Below are 12,725 nucleotides of genomic sequence, written 5' to 3'. Positions count from 1 at the left end.
CCCGTTGATGGAGACTTGGATGGTCTTTCAGAGGTTGAATAGATGTTCACAAGCAGGACAGGAAGGGACAAGAGACAGCCAGGACTGAGCTACTGAGATGGAAATGGGCTGGAGAGTAGCCTGTGCTTCTGGATATCCAAGTTTAACATTAAGTGGGGCAGGTGGAAGTGAGGCTGGTCGAGGACAGCCTGCACAGACTGCTCTTGGAAGTTTGGATGTTTTTCTGAAGGTGATGACGGTGAAGGGTGGGGGCACTGAAGGGTTTTGATGGAGGATCAAAGTGATTGGATTTGGGTTTTTCCAAGATTACCAGGACAGATATGGGTGGATGGCATTGAGGAGAAACTGAAGGCAGAGGAAGGCCCACCAAGGAAACTGCTCCACTAGTCTGGGCCAGAGAGGGTGATGGAGCTGAATTTGCAGGACCAACGTCATGGGCACTGAGAGGAGTGGGTGGATTCAGGGCATATCTGGGTTGGTGTTGATGACATGTGGAGAATGTTTGTGGGAAGGAGGGAGAAGTAGGGAATCTGACATCTGAGGCCTGGCCCAGGAGACTGGCCGGATGATGCTGCGGTAAACAAGATGTCACACAGAGGGGAAAGGGTGCCTTAGACAGAAGCTGGCAAGTTCACTTTTGCCCCCTCTTTCCTTTGCCTTGTCTTCTTCCTGTAACACCTGATTAAAGGAGGAAGCCATCCTCACCAGCACTTACAACACACCCAAATTACCCCTGATGAATCCCAATGTTAATGATTTGACCAGCACCCCTCAGGGTACTGAGGGCAAGTTCAGCTTTAGATATATGACTCTAAGTTATTTAAATCTGAAATTTTCTTCCCTCACTTTTATTTAAAGGACAAATGCTACTGCCCAGCAATCAGATGCACAGATACTTGCAGTTTCAAAGTTTGAGGTGCTGGCAGGTCAAGACAAAAGCTTCTCCGTGTTGCAGGGTGACAGGAGGTCTTCAGAAGTCCTGGCCTAAGTGGTCACAGGGGCATCAGGAGCCCAGGACCACTTGGCTAGTTTCAGACCAGCTGGGGCAGGCAGGAAGGAACACACTCATATTTGCTCAGTTACAATCAACGACTCCTTCTTTGTGTAAAATGGTAATGAGGCCATTAGGAGAGGCTCACCTGAAGTGCAGCGTTGTGAATCCAAGGTAATTAAACACCTCCCGAATGAAAGAGAAAGGCCAGGGAAGGTTAAGTGAGGAATAATCTGCGGCACAGGTGGCCCAAGGCCTTTGAGGAGCCAGAAGGAGAGCGACAGTTGCTTGCACCATTTCAAAGGATGGAAATGTCACTGTAGTCCCTGGGAGGGGCAGGATTTTTATTTTTATTTTGGGGGCAGGGGCAGGGAGTGGGTAGAATTTTTAGCATGTTAATAGAGCATGCTGCTTTTTCATACTTCTCTTTGTAGGTGGAAGTCCATGGCAGAGTCAGCCTGGGTGCTGAGTGGCCTGTGTTGCTCCTCAGGGGCTCTCATCACTGTGGGGCTGGGGCTCATGTGTCCCTGATAAGGGGAGGTCATAATAAACCAGTTATAGATACCCGGATGTTGAGATAGACTTCAAACTGCTTCCAAAGGAAGATTGTTTTCCATGGTCCCCTCTTGGAGTAGAGGTGGGGTAACTTCCCCCTCAGTGTATGTTCCCAGGGCTTTTTACTTTTCTTTATTTTTTTATTTTTTTTTTTGAGACAGGATCTCACTCTGTCACCCAGGCTGGAGTGCCACGGTGCAATCATAGCTCATTGCGACCTCCAACTCCTGGGCTCAAGCAATCCTCCCACCTCAGCCTTCTAAGTAGCTGAGACTACAGGCATGTGCCTCCATGGCTGGCTAAATCTTTTTATATTTTTTATAGAGATGGGATCTCACTGTGTTGCCCAGGCTGGTTTTGAACTCCTGGTCTCAAGCGATCCTCCTGCCTCGGCTTCCCAAAGCGCTGGGCATGTCCCCATGGCTTCTAACTTATCACAGGAGGATATCAGTCCCATCTTCACTCAGTTTAGTGTCCAAACATGAGGCATGCCCTTTATCAACAGCAAAGGATTTTTTTCCTGTAAACAGTTCACATTTATGAATGACTTCCTCTGCACTGAGCACTGTGCTTGGTGACTTCGTGTATTCTTCCAGCTTGTCTTCGTTGCCTAAGGTCTGGCAGAGGATTTTTGCTTTTCAAATTGTCAACTCAAAATTTCCATTGTCTCCACACAAAAGCTTGCACATGAATCTTCATAGCAGCATTATTCATAACAGCCAAGAAGCAGAAACAGCCCAAATGTCCATCTGCAGGTGAACAGATTGATAAAATGTGGTCTATCCATACAGTGGAATATTATTTAGCCATAAAAAGTGTGAAGTCTTGACACATCCTACAACATGGATGAACCTTGCTCATAAAGCACCGTGCTAAGGGAAGTAATCTGATGGCAAAAGACTACCTATTGTTAATTCCATTTATATGAAATGTCCAGAGTAGGCAAACCTGTAGAGACAGAAGGAAGGTGAGTGGTTGCTTGGGTCTGGTGTGGGGGTAAAATTGGTAGGGAATGGGGAATGACGGCTAATGAGTATGAGGTTTCTTTCCAGGGTGATAAAAATGTTCTGGAGTTAGTAGTGATGGTTGTACAGTCTTGTGACTATACTAAAAACCACCGAACCGTGTACTTTAAATGAATGAATTTTATATGTGAAATATGTCTCAATAAGCTATTAAAAGTTTTTCTTATCAGAAGCTTGGGAACAAGACATAATGTGCGTGGATCATTTCTAAAGTATATCTAGTCCTTCCCAGATCAGATTTTTTTCCCCCAGACTTCTCAGCAAGTGATTCTTAACATTTCTAGGGTCACAGGCACTTTAGGAATCTGAGGAAAGCTGTGGATCCTGCGCCCAGAAAAATAATCTTCACTCATTCATACTAAAAATCTGTAAAAGATTCATGGACCATCTAAATCTAATTTCCTATTTTATCCTAAGTTTTGTCTTTAAATAATGTCATACCAGTAGCTGGTCTCTTACAGAATTAGTTTCCGTGAAACGTGCTCTTGTTATGTTACCTGCATGCTTAAAACCAATCATTAGTTTTCTGTTTCTCTCTCAAGATGAAGGACAAAAATCCTTTCAGGCCCCTGCCTTTCTCTCCAGCCTCATTTCAAGCCATATTCCCCTCATTTTCTCCACCGAAGCCGGGATTCTTTCTGTTCCCTGAACTCTTCTTCCCTGCAGGGCCTTTGCATGCCACTCCCCATACTTAGCACGCGGTGCTCTCCCCTCTTTACTGAGTCAACCACCCTCACCCATCCTTCAGATCTTAGTGCAAGCTTGTTGCCCTCCAGGAAGCCTTGCTTGACCTCCTTGACAAGCTCTGTTACAGGCTGGTCACAGTAGCAATGCCACATGCATTCCTGTTTTTCTCACTAGAATGTCAGCTGAATGAGGGCAAGACCCATGTGTGGTTTCATTGTATCCCTTGTATTCTCAACGCCTAACATAGTCCTAGGTACATAGGAAATAATAAATACTTGTTGAGTGAATGGATAACTCGAGATCACCACGTTGCACAATTCCTCTTATGGGGAACGCAGCGTGAAAGGTGTGCTCTGAAGCGTGGCATCTTGAGATGAATGAAGGGCATGTTAGAAATAGTCCAGGAAGCTTGATGTTGAGGGCAACAGCCACCATGTCACACATTCTTTCCTACATTCTTTTTTATTTCTCACTTTTCAGGAAAATCTTTATTCATTTGGCCAACAGGTTTGTTTGTAGTATGTGGACCTGTGGAATCGCACAGCCTTCATATTTCCCTCCTTGCTTTGGCTACTAGGAGGCTTTTAAGTCAAATTTAAGCTCATTTCTAGCCACTGTATAAGACCTGATGGCTTACATTTATATACCAAATGTATTACCTGCTTCGTTGCTCATTATCATCACTTCTGAGTTTTTTGTTTTAACCTCTTGAGTATGTGTCTGTTAGCATAAGCTGCCACACTGCCTTTAGAGTATGATGTGTGAGAAATATAAATAAGCCTCTATTCTGACATTTGTAAATAGCTTTAAGAGGGGATAGAATGGGAACTGAAGTCTTGAGTTTGGGCTCAGATTACAAGACTTTGATTGGAATGTGGCTGTGTCTTGAGTTTGTTCCTAGGTATGTATCCTAACCTCCCTGAGGCTGTTTTACCCTTGTAAGATGGGAACATTAATCCCTTCCTTACCAGATTGTTAAAATAACTAAATTGTAAAATGTATGCAAAAGTGCTTACCTGGCATGGAGTAAGTCATTAAAAATTGTTTTTGTTTTTATTAGACATGTTCTAATAGGAACAACATTCATTTAAATTTCAAAAACATGCCCTAATTCCGAACACTTTTTTTTTTTTTTGAGACTGAGTCTTGCTCTGTCGCCCAGGCTGGAGTGCAATGGCGCAATCTTGGCTCACTGTAGCCTCTGCCTTCCGAGTTCAAGTGTTTCTCGTGCCTCAGCTTCCCAAGTAGCTGGGATTACAGGCGTGTGCCATGGCACCCAGCCTGAACACGTTTTTGTCCTCCTAGTAACTGAGATGTCAAATGGATCCTGCGATCCATAGGATCTTCCAGGGCTCCATATGTAGTGGGCTTAGTCAGCCACCCTACTTTGACCCTGTCCTCAACCTGTGTTTTCCTTCTCTCCATCACCAGATCTCTTCCCTGAAGAACAGGCTGAAAAAGGTCTCCACAACCACTGGGGATGGTGTGGCCAGAGCGTTCCTCAAGGCCCAGGCCGCTTTCTTCGGTAGCTACCGAAATGCTCTGAAAATCGAGCCGGTGAGTAGCCTTGGCATGTCACAGAGCCCGTGTTTGGTCAGAGCTGAGAAACATACCTCAGGGGCCACAAGAAATGCCATGATTCTTCTCGTTTCCAGATTCATCTAGAAGAGCGTGTGTGTGTTTGTGGTGGGAGACAGTGTACTCCCCTTGCTATACCTCTCAACACAAGGAGGCTGTGCTATCATGTGTGAGACCCTCACTGCTCTGGGAGCTGTTACACCCTGTGCGCCACCCTAGACAGTAAGCCCCAACCACGTGTCAGATCCTGTGCCAGGCCCCTCACACTCACCTGCTCTCCCTGGAGTTTCACAGTGCACCTGTGCAGTAGCGGTGATCAGCTCCACTTTACAAATGAGGAAACCAAGACTCAGGGAAGAGAAACAACTTAGCCCGAAAGAGCCAGATGGCCCCAGAGCCCCTGCTTTCCCACTGGGCCTCGCCGCCCCTGTTCTTTCAAGGAACTGCTCCTCCACGCTTCAGAAAGCAGAGCCTCCTGGGTCTCACGCCTCATGGCTCCTGCAAGTGGTCTTGGTGTAAGTGACCACAATGAGGACCAGGAAGCGACCTTGCCCACCTCTGGCCCTTCCCCCTTTCTGGGCCTCGTTGACTCATCTATGTCCCCTGCCTGCCTCATGAGGTGACTCGTGATTGCAAGGATGTGAAGACAGCAGGTCTTCTCTGAAACCAAGGACAGTAGCAGTCCTCTTAGCTTCAGAGAGAAGTTCTTCTTTGCTGTTTCTCTCCTTGGCCTACTCTTGGCCTTCTGGCTGAGGAGAATGCAGGAACTGGTCTAGGGACCTGGGTCACCCTGTAGAGGGGAGAATGTTGTAGGGAAACCTTGCTGACAGGCCTGTTCTCCCAGGAGCACAGGGCTGCCTTCTTCTTGAACGGGTGAGTGACACTGTCACACCCAGCCTAGTCGGAGTCAGAATCAGAGTCAGGTGTCAGGGACCAGCACTGGCTGCACTGCCCATAGGCCAGGGCTGTTTGTTTCTATTTTTACTTTAACCTGTAGCATTTAATTAGATCAAATGACAAAAGATGAGGGGATGTGAGGCAATGCATTCTTTATAGAAATTCTGATTGTGAGCAGGGGTCACGCTTCCTCGTAAGCCACAATTATACGTTGGTAAGTGTCTTTACTGCTCTGACTCCGTCGTGTATTCAGGTAAAACACAAAGAGTAACAGCAAACACCTTGTTTCCCCATCACCCAGGACCTGCTCTCTGTGAAGTGGCCGGGGCAGTGGGTACTCAGGGAGCAGCATCCTAACCCCACCCTCCTCCTCCTTTTTATCCATCTAGCACTTAGGCCTCACTCTCTAGGCTGCCTGAGCTTTGGGCAGTGTCATCATCACTGTGTGCTCACATAGCAAAAGGGGTACACTCTCTTTTTGCTTCCTGAGACATATTTCCCTTAGGTTTCTTGAAAGCCCTTCAGCTTAAAGCCAGTTCTTGATAGTGTCCTGCTAGTCTCAAAGTGACATGGCTCTGATTACTTGTCATGATCTTGGGTCCAGCCAAACCAGTCAGGTTCAAAGCAGTGACAGCTGGCACAATTCAAGGAAAATACAGTTGTCTTCCCCCTCTTTAAAATGGGAATGAATAGGACAACTGGCCAATCCTTTGCTTGGGTTGCTGGGAATGGACAGACTTGAAGTATTTTCACTCTTGCAGTGATCTCATTGTTGGCTTGTGTGCATCTGGAATCCAAAGGCAGCTGAAGTTCGGGGCATATTGCTGCTGCAGAATCTGGGCACAGGCTCCTCCACGGGAGGAGTTTATCGTTGTACTTGCACAAGGCGCTGGAAGGCACTGGATTTAAGGACAGAAGCCCTGGAGTTTCAAGCCTGGCTCTGCACTTCTTAGCTGTCTGAAAGTTGAGCAAGCCATTTAATCCGTTTAAACTTCAGTTTCTTCACCTGTGAAATGAGGATAAGCCTGCCTATCCTTCCTGAGGATCAATTGAGCCATAACACATTTCATCAGGAAGGTGAAACTTGAACTGGGTCTGATGAGTAAGGTTTGGGAAAAGAAAAAAGGAGCATCCCTTCCTAGAGTGGGGGTGGAGGTAACTGAAGAAGCAAAGGCTTGGAGGCAGGGCCCTTCATAGCCAGAGTGCGCCATTTTCTTTGGAGCAATTGGGTGGGGAGATGGGGCTGCAGGAGAGGATAGAGCCAAATTTGGCAGAGCCTTGGATGCTATGCTAAGAGAGTGAACCTTACCCTGTGAGGAGTGTAAGTTTTCGAGCAGAAATGTGACATGACTGAAGTTACCTCTGAGCAGTAGTACAGTGATGGACTAAAAGGAGAGCTGGAGGCAGAGAAACCAGTTAGAGGAGTGTTATGGGAACTCAGAAGAGAGCCCTGGGTGGCTCCACCGGGAACAGGGACCATGAAGGAAGAAGTAGCAAGACTCAGCAATGATCAAACATGGGAGATGAACAGCAAGAAGTGTCAAAATGTCTCCCAAGATTTGGAGCCTAGGAGAGGATGAAGACGCCCCTAGTAGCAAAAGGGAATGCTTAATGCCAAGGTGTTCACAGTAGCAGCATTTCTAATGGTAAAACACTGGAGTATACTGAGTATCCATATTAGGTAACTGGTGAAATAAATTGAAGTCTGTCTTATGATAGAATATTACATAGCCATTAAAACTATCAGCTTAGAGATAACATGATGGGTTTAGATGGAGACATGGCACTTGTCCTTGAATGTAAGATGCTGTTCAGTCATAAGATGTACTATTAGTTTATGTACCATTAAGAAAGGGAAAAGAGTGGTGCCAGTTATAATCGAAGGATGCCACCAATTATAAGACACATCCAGATTTCAGAAATATTACAATGGGAAGTAATTTTCATCTTAGAATCAATGAAATGTGGCAGACCTGTCAGCCTGTCAATCCCGTTCATCTGTACCACAACGGCTTTCTTCCATAAGGTGGAGAAGGAAACCAGAAGGCCTGGAATTTTCCAAGCAAGCTTCAAGCCACTGTCATCACCATGTCACCTAGATGGTTTTTAAACTATAGATTTAATTTTGGCAAATTCTCCTTTTCTAAAATATGATGTAACAACATTCCCCATGTAAGATTGCTTGGGGCAGCCAGGCATGTTGGCACATTCAAGACCAGCCTGGGCAACATAGAGAGACCCCATCTCTACCAAAAATAAATTAGCTGGATGTAGTATCACATGCCTGTGGTCCCAGCTACTTGGGAGGCTGACAGGAAGACCACTTCAGCCCAGGAGTTTGAGGCTGCAGTAAGCCAAGATGGTGCCACTGCATTCCAGCCTGGGCAACAGGGTGAGACCCTGTCTTTTAAAAATGTTTAGGGGATTAGTTTAAAATAATGACTGCAAGGTACATAGGAGCCCAAGAAATAGGGAGGAGGCGTTGGCTGCATCGGGGGGAGGATGGTGCCTTGAATGAGCCTGCCAGGGTGCAGACAACACAGTGCTGAGGCCCTCCCCATGGCCACTTGTCTTTTAGTTGTTTCTCTGGTTATAAAAATAGCACCTGCTCTTCATAGGCTCACGCCTGTAATCCCAGCACTTTGGGAGGCCGAGACAGGTGGATCACAAGGTCAAGAGATCGAGACTATCCTAGCCAACATGGTGACATCCTGTCTCTACTAAAAATACAAAAATTAGTTGGGTGTGGTGGCGCACACCTGTAGTCCCAGCTACTCAGGAGGCTGAGGCAGGAGAATCACTTGAACCCAGGAGGCAGAGGTTGCAGTGAGCCAAGATTGTGCCACTGTACTCCAGCCTGGTGGCAGAGTGAGACTAACTCTAAAAAATAAATAAATAAATAAATAAATGCACCTGCTCTTTGTGGGGAAAAAAAAAAAAAAAAGGTTTGAAGTAACAGGACTAGAAATGAGAAAGCACCACCCATAATCCTATCATCTCGAGGTGAGATACAGCGAGGTGAGATATAGTGGTGGCAGGTTTCCATCCAGGTTCTAGGATTTTTCGTTTCTTTTGTTTTTCCATTTTTAGGTTTTGGTTTTTTAACTTTCTTCTAGGCAGATAAGATATGCCTGAGAAAGCAATCCAGTATCCTAGTTATTAATATTTTTTTTTGCCTTTTAGTTTGTGTAAGCATTTTTCACATCACATAAAACTCTTCTTAGACATTATTGACAGTGGCTGAGCAGAGCCTATCAGGTGACCCTTGTGGTTCCCAACCCTGGCCGTGGATCAGAATCATGGGGGAGTGAGGAGCCGGGCGGGGGAGGCTTTTAAAAAGGCAAATGTCCAGGCCCCCCTCAGAGATTTCTGTCAAGTTCCTGTGATCTGAAATCAGAGCCAAGGCCCACCATCTTTTCCTAGTGCTGGTCTTTTAGAAAAATATATTTTACTATTGTATTATTATTATTATTTTGAGACAGGGTCTCACTCTGTTGCCTAGGCTGGAGTGGCATGATCATGGCTCATGGCAGCCTCAACCTCCTAGGCTGAAGTGATCCTCCCACATCAGCCTCCCAGCTAGCTGGGACTACAGGTGCATGCCACTGAACTCAGCTAATCTATTTTTAATTTTTGTAGAGATAAGGTCTTGCTATGTTGCCCAGCTGGTCTCCAACTCCTGGGCTCGAGTGATCCTCCAGCCTCAGACCCCCAAAGTGCTGAGATTACAGGCATGAGCCACCGTGCCTGGCATGCTGGTCTTTTTGATTGTCAGTAATGTTTCACGATTTTAAACCACACTGTGCTAAATATCTTTATATAAATCTTCATGCATGGTTTGAATTATTTTCTTAGGCAGATTCCTTGACATGGATTTACTGGGTCAACAGATGTGAGTCCATTTAAGGCCTTTGGCACATAAGGTGTGGGAGAAAGCTGGTGAGCAGACACAGGGGGATGTCTGCAGGGAATGGCCCCTGAGGCGGGTGCCAGGGCAGGGCCTGAGAACAGTAGGTCGCTGGGAGCAGAATGAGCCTGCAGGGTAGAAGGCCAGGTATGTGGAGGCCATGCAGGGCAGCCCAGCTGCAATGCTACCAGTCCCTCTGGCTCACCTGTGCTCACTGCTTCACAGTGCTTCCACAGCAGCGGTCACCATGCAGGGTCCCGGGCTACTGCCCATACAGGTGGCGGAGGTGGAGGTGGGCTCATGGCTGTCAGGTTACTGCAGTCACAATGTTGTGTTTTGTTGGAAACAGAAACATGAGGGACCTAAGCAGGCTCCTCTCTGCTCTGCTTCTGCCTCCCTGGACCCTGAGCAGTTATTCACCTCTCCAATCCTCAGTTCCCCTTCCATAAAGTGGATGTGTAATCCCCTCCTTGCAGGAGTGTAGTGAGGCTTAAATAAGCCCAGCACGGTGCCTGTCCTGACGGCCTTGGGAAGATGGGCATGACCCTGGCCCTCGCCCACCTCCTCCCTCTGAGGAGGACCCTGCCAGCCTAGAGCCCATTGGGGGACAGCTCCAGTCCGTGGCCTGGCTGTCTCTGTGAGGAGGGGTCGAGCTCCGGCCTGAGAAGCAGAGGTGGGCATCTCCTCCTCTGCAGTCACGTCTGAAGACCCTTTCCCTGGCTCAGAGCTCCCTTGAGATTTTTACCACCTTGGCCTTTTTTTTTCTCTCTCTCTCTCTCTCCTGATAAAAAAATTCAGAAAGCAGCTGGCTGGGGGACTCCTGAGCTTTGTTTTCTTTACCAGATCCAGAAGGAAGGAGGAAGGGGGCCACTTGCTGAGGCCCAGCCCTGTGCCAGGAGCTAGGCTGCTCCTCCCCATCTGTGCTTTCTGCGGGTCTGTTGAGGAGGCTGAGTGCCCAGCCCAGGGCGGGGAGGGCCTCTGTTGGCTCCCTGGTGATGTGTGTCTTCAGGGCTGGGTGAATTATTCCAAAGGACTCTCTCAGGGTCAGAAACTGAGATGACAGGGGTGTCCAGTTACTGCCAAGTTCACCTCAGTGGCCTCCCACAGGGTCAGCACTCAGTTGAACTCCAAGTTGCTTCCCATCCGTGCTCTCAGTAATTCCCCATCCCAGCCCCTCACTAGCCCTTCACACATGGGGGATGGAGCGAAGGCTGCAGTGATTCCTAGGAAGCAGCAGAGCCAGCAGACAGCCTCCAAACCCAGGTTCCCTCCAACACATCCTCCCGCCTGTCTTTGTTCTAGTTTCCACATGTTCTGTGTTAGTAACTCTCTGCATTTCCAGTACCAGGCACAGGTCGTGGCACCGTGTGTAGATATCAGTGAATATTATTTTGGAATAATAGACGGGAGAATAGGTGAAGGAAATTAGGGAATAGGGAAGCATTTGAGGCAGACGGGCTGCCCTTGGCCTCTGGTGCATACACATTGCATCCTGTCCTATCTTTGGGCTTCAGAGGTTGCTGCTTCCTGATGGAGGGGAGGGTGTCTGCAAATCACAAGGGCATGTGACCCATTTTTCAGTCACCTGGAGAAAATCAGATGCAAAGCCCAAGGTATTTACCAATATGAGTCAAACCAACTTGTCCTTCTCGACTTAAATGACAGAGCCACCAGCAACCAGGCAGCCCCATCCGGAGAAACCCCCTTTATCCATGTCAAGCGGCAGCCCAGGCTCCAGCTCATTTATTTAGGCCTTTCTTGCTCTCTGACACGCCTCCTAGCAGTTGCCAGGCAACTCTGGGAGTAGCAGTGTGTGTTAGGGATTAACTAGTTAGGGCTGGGGTCCTTTTTGGCAAGAAGGGGATAAAAGACAAATGAGTTTAATTGCTAGGCCAAGGGTCCTTTCTCTGCATGGTAGAAGATTGCAACTTTTGGAGGATATGTGTAGCAGTATGGTTCTAAAATTTGCCTTGAATGTTCCTCCTTTCTAGAGAGAATGAAAGAATTTTTTAAAGAATCTTTTACCTCCTTTGTTTAAAATTATATCATCATGAAATCTGAATAAGGCTAATACACCCCCTTCTAAACAGATTTCACACACACTGGTCTCAGTTTTAAAGAACTTTTGCAGATAGATTTGTGTGCTTTCAGTTCATACCCTTTTCTGCTTAGAGTTTCTTATTTCATAGCCCATGCTGCATGATGGTGCATGTGAGGGTTCCTCTCCCCATGTCTGGCCCACTGCAGGTCGTTGGTATATGTTAGGTTAAGAGCAAAACCCATGGGTATTGGCGTTTGAAGATGTGTCCTCTTCTGTGCCAGTGTCCGTGGAAAGGCCAGTGTAGATGGAGCACTATGAGAGCTGTTTATTCAGCTAGCTTGTGTGGCCCTCTCTGGGCCAACCTGCTAGCTGGGCTTTCCCAAGATAAAGGGAACAGAGCTACTGCCCACAGGGAGCGAATGCCCACAGGGGGCAATAAGCAAGCTGTTTAAACAGGCAGCAGCCAACTCACTCTGGTCCCACTTGCTTAGTTCATCCCAAGAGGCCAGCTTCCAGATTCAGCTGTGGGTACACTCGTATCATCCACCTTACAGCCCATGATTTTGCACGTGATTCTGCTGAGTCATATTTATCCACCTAAAACCGCTTGAGGACACAGAAGTTGAGATAAAAGCAGATTGATAGCCTGGCTTTCAAGGATGAATGCACGAGGTTGTGTTGGAGCAGGTTGGAAAAACACCACATATATCTGTGTCCTGGTTGAGTAACCCTGCTGATCTCATGTTGTTTTTGAAAAAAAATAAAAACTGTTTTCTGATTTCTTTTTGGTATAATGGAAAATAGAAAAATATTTTTAAAGTAGTAAAATCAAAACAGCACCATAGTCCCACTGATTTTTACTACCAAATGCCTTTGGTATTTACTCTTTATTGTTTCATTATGCAAAGGGTTTACATAGGTACAACCAAATCTCAGTTAAAAGTTAGTTCCCCACCCCCATTTAACAAGATTTCATATGTGTTTTTACATAGCTGCAGAATATTCCATCAAGTATAACTACCATAATTTCCATAACCACCCTCC

General features: G+C 46.8%; 1 protein-coding gene across 6 annotated transcripts in view; it reads left to right on the top strand.

Annotated features, from left to right (window-relative positions):
- Positions 1–12,725, top strand: part of DENND1A (DENN domain containing 1A) — a 544,738-nt gene that overhangs the window by 362,855 nt on the left and 169,158 nt on the right. For all 6 annotated transcript variants that reach the window (XM_030817797.1, XM_012509181.2, XM_030817794.1 and 3 more), the window contains one exon: positions 4,690–4,815. In XM_030817797.1, the coding sequence (XP_030673657.1) occupies positions 4,690–4,815 (126 nt within the window). The remainder of the gene's footprint in view (positions 1–4,689; positions 4,816–12,725) is intronic.

Source organism: Nomascus leucogenys, chromosome 8 (genome assembly GCF_006542625.1).
Source record: "Nomascus leucogenys isolate Asia chromosome 8, Asia_NLE_v1, whole genome shotgun sequence".
Lineage (NCBI taxonomy): Eukaryota > Metazoa > Chordata > Mammalia > Primates > Hylobatidae > Nomascus > Nomascus leucogenys.
The sequence above is the reverse complement of the archived record's forward strand: the minus strand, read 5'-3'. Positions and strand labels throughout refer to the sequence as shown.